Source organism: Pomacea canaliculata, linkage group LG3 (assembly GCF_003073045.1).
Source record: "Pomacea canaliculata isolate SZHN2017 linkage group LG3, ASM307304v1, whole genome shotgun sequence".
Lineage (NCBI taxonomy): Eukaryota > Metazoa > Mollusca > Gastropoda > Architaenioglossa > Ampullariidae > Pomacea > Pomacea canaliculata.
The window spans coordinates 22,305,655-22,318,660 of record NC_037592.1 but is presented as its reverse complement, the minus strand read 5'-3'; the positions used below and the strand labels follow the sequence as shown (position 1 = coordinate 22,318,660).

At 38.7% G+C, this 13,006-nt stretch overlaps 1 protein-coding gene across 5 annotated transcripts; it reads left to right on the top strand.

Moving 5' to 3' along the window:
• The first annotated feature begins 5,232 nt into the window (after positions 1–5,232).
• Positions 5,233–12,826, top strand: LOC112558636 (fucose-1-phosphate guanylyltransferase-like). Of its 5 annotated transcripts, XR_003098199.1 has the most exons (5): positions 5,233–5,426; positions 5,761–5,934; positions 6,462–8,111; positions 11,072–11,179; positions 11,797–12,826. XR_003098199.1 is itself a non-coding variant. In XM_025229208.1 (3 exons), exons 1-3 carry the CDS (start codon positions 5,363–5,365, stop codon positions 7,934–7,936), a joined length of 1,713 nt encoding a protein of 570 aa, XP_025084993.1. In that variant the 5' UTR covers positions 5,233–5,362; the 3' UTR covers positions 7,937–9,589. The 5 variants fall into 5 exon arrangements, 2 of the variants coding, with proteins under 2 accessions (XP_025084993.1, XP_025084994.1); XR_003098198.1 differs by having other exon boundaries at positions 11,072–12,826; XR_003098197.1 differs by lacking the exons at positions 11,072–11,179; positions 11,797–12,826 and adding an exon at positions 8,717–9,589.
• The last annotated feature ends 180 nt before the right edge of the window (positions 12,827–13,006 follow it).

The following is a 13,006-nucleotide window of genomic DNA, read 5'->3' as shown; positions in this document are numbered from 1 at the left end:
GTGATTAGGAAATGCTTGCAGCGATGCAGACTGGGACTTGTGTGTGTGCACCGAGGTTAATTAATTGTTTTTGCTACCTAGCTGCTTGTTACTAAGATATTGAGAAAAGTGGGGATTGTGGGTTCAGATCTTACCTCTGGCGCAATTACTTTTCTCTTTGGACCTAATACCTATAACAGGACCACACTAGCTAGCTGCGATACAGCTCGCTCATATAAACTGTGTTGTTGTTGCTGCTGTTGTTGATAAAGCTAGTTAGACAAGGACCAATGCACCTCTTCAATTGAACTGTTGACCACATGTAGAGCACCAAGCTTCCTACTCACACTGTACCAGCCTACCGACCGCTGTTACTCTGATGACGATTGAGCACACTGTACAACATGTCCGTTCCACGCCACTGTCTCGCAAGGGTTGGAATGTCGTCTGTTCACAAAACAAGTTCACGACCCCCTGACCTTCACTCTCACGCCTAATCTTATCGGCGACCTGTCTTCCATCCAGGCTAATGGACATTATTCACGCGCGGCTCTTTCAAAACGAGGCTTCGCGGTCCGTCGTGGTTACGAGAATGACCGAGAGCTTCGTAAAGTCACATACAGACACACACATATACAGAAGGCACAGAGGAACTACATTTGCAAGTTCTATATTTGGATGTGAACATTTTGGGAAGATAATAACACACACTTAATCTATATGCTAAGTGTAAGGCAGACATTTTTTTACTTTTGAAAACTTTGATAACTAAAACGACAATATATTCAGTTGACCAGCGCTACAGGCATTAAAGTTCATATAAGATTAAAATTATTTAATATATTCATGCTATGCTTGTGACATGTAAACCTGTGTCACATCATGAACAGAATTTGCACGGGTAATAGACATCAAATATCAAGATGTAGTGACATTTTAAAATTAATTTTCTTTATTTGTAAATGAACGAATTCCAACTCGAAGGTCACGGACTTGCTGACTGGTCATTTCCAGCATGTTTCTGTCACCACTACATCGCCTCGCTTTGATTTCAAGATGACAACAGCTTGAATAAAGCGACTTTTCTCTTTTGGCCTACTTCTCAGATGCCATTAATCAACCTACTTTTAGTTGTCATGAATGTTGTCGTTCTGGTGCAAGTGACTTCCTTTTTTTTTTATTTCACAGGCATATTGTTGCCATAACTAACCATTATCTCTTTCCTGACAAGAAAAAGCCTACCGGAACTCCGTGTTCTACCATGTCGTGCGACTTGAAGATGTCGCAAAACGAGCACCGGCTACACACACCCGGAAGCTGTCAGCGCAGTTTACGACGTTGCGTAACGGAAGCCGGCAGCGCATTGTTTCAAAGCCAGCGCAGGCTGGTGCCTGAGTGCAACGCTCCGCTGCACTTATTCTCCCAGCGCATGCAGAGAGCGTGTCAGCGCGGTGCACAGTGCCGCAGGCGCCAGGTGAATCTGATGCATTTTTAATTAGTACCGTGGGACCTGCGAGTGCACCCACCTCTCTAGTCAAGGGGGTTCGTTGTGCGTGTTTGTGTTGCTTCTCTAATATATTCCTCCTTCTTTCACACCTGTTGACCTTATGCCTGGGGATGTAGATCAGCACTGGAAAGTGCACGGGTATTTGCATTGAAATTAAGAGGACTTCTAAATGTGGCGACATCACCTTTCTTGTCGGTCCGTGTGCGATATTAGCAGGTGAGCATTCGTGACGAATGAAGCAGAGTGCTGTAAGTTCCTCTTGCTCCCGTGCACCTTTCTTTGAGGTGACGTGTCCTTTACTTCACACCCTATTTTTCTCTGCCTCCAGTCCCCCTTGCCCTCACCCTAAAAAAAAAACCTCACACACTCGAGACACGCTTGAAATATCAATCCATCAATCAGAAATTTTATTACTTACAAACACCACACTGCTAAAAATGTTCCTTTTAAATATTGCCAGTACTTAAGCCGCAGAGTAAAGCGCCCCACCCCCAGGGTACATAATTTAAGCCGTGTCTCGATCGCATCACACTCATATAAACTGTCACGGACCGTTCCACCTGGCAGCCATTCCTGAAATAGACCAAACACACGCACGCACGCACGTACCTCTCTCTCGGAACACGCTGAACTTTATAGTATTGCTCGCGGTTACGGGTCTAGTCGGGTGGTGACAGGTCCCGGAGGGCAATGACGTCAACATTGGGGCTTCTCTCTTTGTCATATCGTGCTAACCGATCTTAAGTACAAGACAAGATGATGTCCAGTTAGGGTGGGGGAGAAAGTGGAGAAGACCCTTTCACAACAAGTGTTTCTTTCCCTGGAATCTCTTTCCAATCATCACTTAGTTGTTGGTCGTCTCTGTGAGGCCATGCGTGCTTGTTGATGAATGGATGGTTCGGGTTTCTTCTTGTGCTTTGCGATGTACATCCTCACACTGTTGGAATAAACCACAATTGTGTGCTATTGCTTAGTTGTTAATGTAGGTACATGAATGAAACTAAAAGCTATTAAAGCCGCAAGGACAGAGAGGAGGAGGATCGAGGCGGTGGTTGTAGTGGTAATGATAATTCGAAACTGATCGCAAAAAAAAAAAAGGTAGAATGGTGAGAAATATTCATGTAACGATGACCTGAGATAGAGGTTGATCTAATGGCCAGTTTCTTTGATGATCGTTGTTTGAAGAGAAGGGATAAGACGGCTATATATAAAATTATACACATAAAACATAACACTCAGAGATGAAGAGCGTGACTGACCAAGATGGCTAGAGAAATGACAGAGATATTAGATGAAGAACAGAAAAAAAAGAAGAAAGAACGCACTGCATGACCCGCTCGATGTCCGCCAGATGCAATTAAATCTCTGACACGACCACTTCTGTTGCATGATGCTGTACCTCGTGCTTCCTCCACTTCATCCATCCACCCCCCAACACTTTTTTTTTTTTCGTTTTCCATTCGAAATAAATCCTGTTTATTTTGAGAATAGCAGCAGCGGATCTCGAAAGTGTCGGAGGTTAGGTCATATCCTTCTTGTTTTTGTAACCTTTCAGGTTGAATGTACATGAAAGAGAGCACGTAAAGGGTTACAAGAAAAAGACAGGAAGGCACGCGTGCAAACGAGACTGTCTCTTGCTTCGGAGACACACGAAGAGGGTGGAGGTAGGTGGTGGGGAAGCCGTGGTGTGAGCCAAGGTGAGTGGTTGGCTGTAGTTGATGTTTACATCTCTCCACAGTCGTGTCCGACTGACGTCACAACACGGAAACGACTGAGTTGACAGAGTTGACGCGGTGCGCACGCATTCATCATTCGCGCAGATCCGTGATGCCGACGGACGAATGATGCACCTGTCTGCGCCTGAGGGGTCGGGGATGGAAAAGGGGTGGGGGGAGAGATAATCTGCTGTGCTTCAGGAGGGATAACGAAGTGCTTTTCGTATGTGCGTGTGGTGTGGTGGGTGGCAACGATTGACTGGGTGGGTGAGTAGGAAAGACGGAAGGTCGTTGAACGCAGAATTTTGCAGGCGAATGTCGTCATGCGGTTCATCGCACTCGTTTGTAGTAGCACGTACCCGGAAAATTGATCGTGGAAGCTGCCAGTGCCAGAGTACCTAGAACGACTTGTTTTTCAATGCTGTGTCCCTAAGACTGTCCGTACCGGCTCGACTTCCTGAAAGTACAACTTCAATTTGTGTGCTTGATGAGGATGCGAAAGTACTCGGAGGAGTAAACAGCCACGGAAAGAAAAAAAGAAAGGAGATGACTGTGCACAATACTTGAATCAAGAGTGACAGACACATTTTAATGGAAAATAATTTCTGTTTTGTTTAGTTGTTGTTGTTTTGTTTGGTTTTTTGGTCGTTGTTATTGTTTGTGCGTGTGTGTTTTCCCCGTGAACGCAATCCTTTCTTACACATATAATTCTGAGCTAGTTTGCCTTGTGAATTTTTAACGGACATGGATGATCGTAGCCGGTATATTTATTTCATTATGTAATTTGCAGTGGTCCACCTTCTCACAGTGTCCCTATTTCCTTTACTCTTCCATCTGTAGCTTCAAAATGTAAATTATGCAGTAAAATTGCTTTATCGTCATTTATACGAATAAATAATCTCTAAAAATCCATATACCATATCAAGTGCCATGACTGTAACCGCCTTATGTGGGGAAACAAAGAGAAAACAAACAAAAGCTAAAAGAACATTGAATGGATCCTCGCCAGTGGGGAAACATTTGCTTAACAGTATATGTTTTCTCCCCGGAGGATGTCATCATCTTGAACCGCAAAGTTCAGTGGTTCCAGAGAACGGTGAAAGAGACCATATACATTCCTTCAATAGACACCGCTGGACACCAACTGTTAGCATTCTTAGTTGCTGAAGAAGGTCGAAAGCTCCAGCGAATACTATACTTTTTATCTGGAGTGTAAAGGGTTTTTTTTAACATGTCCAAGAGAAGCTAGGTGTAGTGGGTTGAAGCTTTTTTGTTAATGACTAGTTAAAGCTCAGAACTAGTTATGTCCCCACGCCTTTTTCTCTCCAAATACATTGTGCACAGGAAAAGGTCAACAACATCAGGATTGTACATTTACGTTGTCAGCCAGTGGAAGAGTTGGTGTTAATGTAGACAAACGAGGCATCACAAATTTGACTTCCTTCTGTGTTTGCTGATGTTTTTAGACGTGTATCATTATAATGGAAGATGAGTATTTCCCCCAAATTGCGAGAAATAGTATTTTACACAGATCTTTACCAAGTCAGTAGAAAAATCCTCAGCTGTTGGTCAAAGGGAGACAACCAAATATATATATAAAATTGCGTGGCGCTTGGTGATCGGTATTTTTGGAAACAATGTAAACTTGTCTCAATATGGAAAGCAAAAACAAAGCATGTTTTAAGCTACGTAAAAATGAATAATAAAAAATCTAAAAGTCTAATAATACTAATGAAGTAGGATCAAAATAACAAAATACATGCAGTAATAATGTAATTAGTATCTTTGGTAGGGTCAATACAGGGTTGGGGAAAATCTCAAAGCATTCACTGAGTAGGCTTAGCTATCTTGATTTGAACATTTTGGTAGTCTCACAAATAGTTTTTAAATTCCAGACACTGAAAATGTAACCGTGAGCATTGCCGCACTAACTCTCAAAGTATTAAATTAATGCATACAATATTTTAATAGTTTAATAGGTCAATAGTTAAACTCCATCATGATTGCTTATGGGACAAGGGACGGTACTCTCAAGCTACTAAATGTTGAACTCACGCCTACTTCCCCTGAGTTACTGTCAATTCGCACCCAATGTCATCGAACGTGTATAATTAACAAATACGGCGCTTTCCTCTCATGTTATTTGCATACTTACATAAATATGGAATCAGGAGGTATTGCCAGGTACATGAGAGGTCTCTTAGAGGAATATAAAACTTTAAGAGGTAATAGATGTTAATGAAGATACGTGTCATCACTATTCAGTACTCACTTTAGCGTGCTTATGGAAAACATTGGAATGTAAACTAAAAAGTCATTAAATAGCAGTTAAGTCTTGCAAATAAAACGATCAATTTTATGGACACAGAAATGAAAAGAGACAACAAGTTTCACCTTAAGCACCATGCAGTTATATTTTTGCATACTATTATTAAAACGAAATTGTGTCATTTGTTTGAAATCTTTAGTCAGACATTAATCGTTTCAAAGTTTGAGTAGTAAAAACTGTTTCTTAGATGCAGGTTGCAAGCATAACCAAATATTCAATGACATTTGCAGGTCAGAGCTGTAGAAAGGGGCTTAGACCAATGTGGGATGCAGTTGTCATAACAACAGCTGATGAAGTTCAGAAAGAAGCATTTCGCTTGCAAGTGGATGACAAGATTGCTCGCAAGGAACTTCCTCTTGATCTTCCAATTCATCTGGTTTCTGACCCTCCAGGGTTCAAGATTGGTAAGACTAATGTGTATATGGCTGTACATGTTTGCTGTGTGCACATGACTGCAAAAAAACTGCATGTTTGCAACTGACTCATCTGCTTTAGGTCTACACATACTGCCTATAATAATAATTATTATAGTAATAGTGTATTTATGTAGTGTCAGTGTCTCTTACATCAATGCTGGACTCAAAGTGCTTTACATACAGGTGCAAGAGACATCGAATGCACCTTTATGCTCTAACATATACACATGCACTTACATGCATGCACACAACACAGTGTACAACATGCACACACATAGAGTATTAGAATATCGTAGTACCTTGAAAAAAACCACCAACAACCAGCCCTGTAAACAAATGTGACACATAGGAGAGAGGTTGGAGCCACTATTCAAACATGTAGCACATGAGTCTCACTATTGTGGTAAAAGGCGTTTTAGCTACTGTGCCCTTAACTGCTATTTTGGTCTTTTTATTTTTCTCTTTTCTTAATTTCTTTATTATTCATAATCTTTTGCTTTCTCCTTTCGGTACAGGCAATGGTGGATCAACACTTGTGGCCCTGGAATTTCTGAATAATCTTTATGGAGAAAAGATTTTCCAGATGAAGATACTGCTCATCCATGCTGGAGGGTGGAGCCAGAGAATGCCAAATGCCACCATTTTAGGAAAGATTTTCTCAGCTGTTCCTCATGGGCAGCCAATTTATCAAATGCTTGATCTCAAACTTGCCTTGTATTGGCCCTTTGTGTCAATCATTGCACCTGGGATTTTTCTGGTATGTGCAGACGATATACTAGTGTATGACCTGGGTGAAGAGAATGATTGGTCTGTGCCTGCAAGGGGTTTCACAGCATTGGCTCATCCATCTCCTATTAGCATTGGAAGAACTCATGGAGTATACGTCATAGATGAGGTTGAGAAGCTAGACACCAAAAAACATGTGTTAGTAGCAAACTGTCTGGAAGTGTTGCAGAAGCCATCTGATGAAAAGATGAAAGAGAGAGGAGCCCTGCTGAAATCTGATGATAACCATTTTGAATTTGCTGATGGTATCTGTATGGATGGGGATATTGTTTACACTGACAGCTCCTACTACTTTGGAGTTGATGTAATGAGGAAGCTGTTGAAATTGAAACAGACACTTGGTAGCATATCTTGTGAGATAGATGCTTATGGAGATTTCTTGCAAGCTCTTGGTCAACGTTCCAGTGATGCCTACATCTTCAACACTTCAAATATTTCTCAGATGACCAGTGAACTGATACAGGTTCGCAAGCAAGCATTTGATGCCCTGCAAAAAACTAATCTTAGTCTGATCATCATGAATGCCTCCCGTTTCATCCATATCGGCACGACCAAAGAGCTGATCCATCACTTCTGCCAAGACAAGGATTTCCAGTATCAGCTTGCACTTGAAAAAAATGTTTTCAACTGCTGGGGGGAGAATCTTGAAACAGAAAAAAAGCACATTCCAGATTCTCACACAGATGTTGCACTTCCAGCAGGCTCTTTAAGCAAAGGTTGTGTTATGCATTCAGTGCTTCCAAGGTCTTCATCTGTGGCAGAAAACTGCATTGTTGAGTATTGCCATTTTGATATACCTGTGGTGTTTAGAGATGGCTCTATCATCAGCAACTGTCAGTGGCTGAAGTGTGATGGGCAGTGCCGAGAAACTCTGGTAGTTCCAGAAAATATTTTTCTCCACACTGTATCTGTGCTCTTAGAGGGTGCATCATATTTTGTTACAATCTTTTTTGCGATCTCTGATAACCTGAAAACATCAGTGCCACAATCCAAATTAGCCAGTCTGCCTTTTCTTCACAAGACTGTAGGTTTTGCTCTGCAACAGTGGCAGCTGCCAGAAAGGGTTGTCATTCCTGAGGTAAGCAAAGTGTCAGATGATCACAGCGAAGTCAAGAGGAGTCTGTGGACATTGAAACTGTACCCAGGAGCAACATCAATGACAGAGTCCTTGCAGATGGCACTAGAAATGATCCAGTGTGCATGAGGAATGCAAGCTGACCTTCTCTCTGGTGTCAAGTAGACAACAGTTTTTCTCACTTGCAGATGCCCTCGCACAGAAGGATGTGATGGCAATGCTGAACTTTCGACGACAAGTTTTTCACAAAATCCAGGCAGTCATAAATCCAGCTGACAACTCCTAAGGGATATTTGATTATGGAGTAAGTGAATTTAAATTGAATACACAGAGCATGGAGATTTTACAGTGTAATATTACTGTTACACCAACTGTCAGCAATGTAGGGGTACACATTGACTATAGTCAGTAGCCAGAACCAGCTGTTAAGTTCAATTCAAAAATCTTAAAATGATCAGGAATACATGTTTGATTATGTAAAAGCATATTTTCAACAAGCAGTTGGGTCCAGTATCAAGTAGACACTAACGCAGACCATAAATAAGGTTGAAACTAAAATTTGGACATTTATTTTGTGGCATAAATGTATTATTGATCTGTGCCTACCTATAAATGTACAGGTCTAACCTAAAGAATAAATATACTGGTATTTTAATTCTTTGGGAAAGAAAGTGAAATAATATTATGTGTAATATGAATATATAGTTTTAATCAATTAAAGTCAATGCCCAGACCTTAAGATCTGATATAATTTCTCTGGTAAGATTTGATATCTGTATTACTTCAGAGAAGAATTCAACACTTATCTTTCCTAAGAAGAAATTGTTATCTTGTTTTTGATGGCAATATACAAACCACCACAGAAATTGCACTTCAGTGCTTGCAACATTGTCATGACTTCTTTTTCAGCATGGTCATTTTTGTAGTCAACAATTCTGTATCCACTTGAGGACAAAAACTTCCAGAAGTGTTGTAATCAATCTTTGTGCTGTATAATCTTTGTCTAAACTCACTTCTGAAAATATATTGGAAAGAATCATTACATTTGAGGAGTATTTTCATATGACACTTTAGAAAACTTTTTGCATTTGGATCTGAATTGTATACTTTTATTTTCCAAAATGGAAGAATTCTTTTACTTTAAGAAAAAGTTGCCTTGCTAAAGCACATATTCTGACGGACAGTGCTAAGAAATATTTGTATTTGGTAGAAGATAAATCAGCTGTGAAATATTTGTCAATGAAATTTATTCATAAAGGGCCTTCTTTTAACTAGCTTCAGACAGGAACAGCTTGTAAAACAAGTGTGCTACCAAAGTCCCATTTGTGTGCCCAAAATGTGGGGCTGGTCTATCACAGCTGGCCAAACCTAGTTTCTAGTGTCACTGTAAATTTGACCAAGTGAATCCCCAACTTTACTGTGTTTTGTTAAGAATGCTTTTCACAAAAGTAAATAGTGGGCATGCTTTTAGCATGTATGAAGAGGGAGCATATTTTTATCAGCACTATTTTTCTGGTTTAAGTTAAAATAGAATTACTTGCCCCTCACCTAATGAATGCCTTGGCATAAAAATCAATACTATAAACTTATATACATATACATATTAATTTTCACCTGATTTTTTATATTTTACTCGTCTCATTTCATTTTTATTTTGTTATGCATGTACAGTCTCTACAATAATGCATATGCTGGTGTTTGACACCATCTTTCTTTTAACATTTACTAATAAATAACTATTTCTATCAAGACATTCTGAAAATAAAGATTTTCTTTAATTCACTACTGCTTTGTTGAATAGAGTTCTTTCGTAAAGTACAGTAAGACATATAGTATTTTTCAAAGTAATGTTTAAGCATTTCTTGACCTATCACAAAGTTTGTTTTGTGCTGTAATTAACTGCATTAAAACCAGTCTTTTAACGTATATGCAATTAAATTTTCACAGAAATGTTATTGTTCTAAATAGAATTCCCAAATAATGATGATGATTGTAGTTATTATTGAAAAAGAGAGCACTTGGTGCTGTGTGGTCAGAAAATTCAACAAAAGATGAAAATAATGAGATTATAACATTATAATAAAATTTTTTCCCACAGTTGCTGACAAAAGTTAATTATTGTTGCTCAGTTGTTCTATCCAGTATATAGTTGACAGGTTTTCTTTCCAATTGTCCTAATTACTGTTTCTCAGTTTGTCCATCACAAGATTTGTTTACATTTATTTTTGTTGAGGCAGATGTTCTTTAACAGTTTATGGGTTGTTTGGGTGTTCATTTAGTTTCTCTGTATGGTAAAAATCACATTTCTGTTTTCATAGATGTCCTTTAGTATATAAAGAATTAACATCGAGAGTCGCATTAATTATACATTTTGCTTGTGAAAAAATTATCTCTTTTACCACCACAACCATCAACCAATATAAATACTGCATAAGCATTTTTTAAATGTGTTTTGCAATATTACTTATTGCCTGAATATTACTTAACTATTGTTTTAATTACACTGTGATAAGTTTTAATTAATATGTATTCTATTATATGGAGATTTTACATCAGTTTTTAAGATACTGTTTGCAAGTTGTCATTTTGACACTTCACTGTATTGTGGCATCTCCACTGTATCTATTCACTATGCATATTGGTCTTGGTTGTTATATGTTTACACATTTCGGAGTGGGAAATAAAAAAAGAGAAAGTTAATTGTCTGGTTTCTGCAGAATAATGAGATGACAGATTGTAATGGACACATTTATAGGTGAATGCTTTTTATATATGGCTGCAATAATACAGCTTTCTTAAACTCACCACCACATTATGTGCAATGTTTAATGGAGGTCAAACTTACCAATGGCACTGATCATTAATGCTTAGTTGGGTAAAATCTCACAGAAGTATATTAATATGGCTATAACCACCCTCTGTGCCTATATCTTTGTTCCCAACATCTAATGGCCACTTTTGATGAATTTAATGCTCTACATGTTTCTGGGACAATGCACGAGCAGCTTTCCATACTATTGTCTCAGAGCATCCAACAATATTTTATTTTTACATTTAATTAGAAACTATCCTGATATACGTCCCAACTGAAAAATGTGGAGGTATGTTGGAAGCCTTAATGGATTGTAAAGAGAACAGTCCCAAGTCCTCACTTTCTATAATTAAAATCGTGACAATGTCTTGTCCAACATTGCCACTGTAGTGTCTTGCATCTTATCCTTCTTGTTTAAGAATTATCATCAAATGTTCATGTTCTTTTTTCAGATTTTGAAAGCTTTTGGTGCGATTACTGTAAATGGAATTTTCTTCCTCCTGCTACCAGACTGCAACTTTGGTCTCCATCTCAAGAGAGGATTAAACAGCAAAAAAAAGGTGATGAACGACCACAGTTTATAGCCATCTCTTGGCAAGTCCTTTTGTTTATTGCACAAGCAGAGGCATGCCCAAAGCAAAGATCTATAACCTATCAGGGCCATCCCTCTCCCTAACACACCTGATTTCAGCCCTCTCTCTCTCTTCTCACCTATATATTTTGTACTTTGTGAAGACTTATATCTCAAATATTGGTTGAAGTGAGTGGGTGGAGAACTGGTTGGGCAAAGTATTCCCCCCAAATAATCTTCCACAACTCTCCCCAGCTCATATGCCACTGGTGCAAACTGTAGTGGCTTGTTCCTTACAGTGCATCGAAGACCAGCGCTTGGATTTTTGTACCTTTGCCCTATTTGCACAGATTATGTCAGACATCTTTTTTTAATCACTTTAGTTCCTACCTTCATGACTTTTTCTCCTTCTGGTAGCTCTCCCCTTTGCCAATGCCATTGTTTGCTCAACACCAAATGCCATAGCAATGGCTTAAACTAGAAAGGTATAGAGAGTATCAGTGCGCACACCTTGGAGGCTGATCTAGAACCATGTTGCATTTAATGCTTTACCTCCTTTGAACAGACTCTGTCATTCTTGATCTTGTTTTTTCATCCTCTCATCAGGCCGTGAACAGGAGAACTCATTTACACTGTGTGGTTCATTTTCTTCAAATGTGGACATGCAGAACAATTGTCTCAGAAGGAGAGTTGGTGCACAAGACATTTTGTAGTTGATAAAAATGTAGGTATTACTTTTGTAAAAGTATTGTGTTTCAGAGTCTGATGATGGAACAGCAGCTTATAGCATGTTTGACATATCTCTTTGCGAAACATTCTTTGAAATCATAAAAACAATCTATTTTTATAGAGGCAACATAAAATCTTTTGTCACAAAATCAACAAAGAAACAATAAAATATGGACATTTTCTATCTCTTTATCATGAAGACAGTATTTCTCAAACAAAATACTCTTACTAGGTATATCTGGTAACAAGAAGCAATAAATAGCATTCAACATCGTTCTTTACCCAGAACTTTTCAGTAGTACATGGAGTCATTGCATTTTGTTTATCCTTATATACAAAATTATTATTTTTTTTAGCAGTTAAAATGCAGCCCTAATCACTCAGCATAGCGGTTCGAGGTTAACATATACAGCTTTCGTTCATGGTGAACCATGTACATAGCAAAGTTTAGTACAAAGCATGGACTTGTGTTTAAACAAATTTTAAAGTACACGAGAAATTCTGTAAGCCTGGATCTTTTATACCCAAATCCAGATATCAATTTAGGAAGGAGACGAACACAAGTGGCTTGGAAAAAAGTTAAGACAAATGTATGAGTATGCTATTATACTAAGAATCTCTAACAAACATTAATGAGGAAACAACTTTCTAAGCATCAATTTCCACCATCAAAAGAAAAGACCATATGTCATACTTCATTTCTAGAAGAGTATTATTATTATTTTGCTACAAACACTTCAGTCCTCTTTTTAAAAGCATTTCAAAAGGATGCAAATATCCGAAACATTTGTAGCTGAAGTCTTTTATGGGTGCACTTTTTGAAGTTATTGTAAGCTCTATAATTTCACCTGTGACCATCTTAAGTGATTTGAAGCCAGACATGGACAAGTGTACCTTACTATGAAGCTACTATAAACTCTATCTTCTTGAAAAATATAAAAACATCAGGACGGCTGTATTGTATCAGGTGCAGGATGCCCCTGTCTGCACTTGTGACTTGCTGCAATAATTCTATTTCTCCCTTTTTTTCTTTTTTTTGCCAATGCTTCTTCCAGCCTGTCTTTATGTAAGATGAACAGTTCTGTTA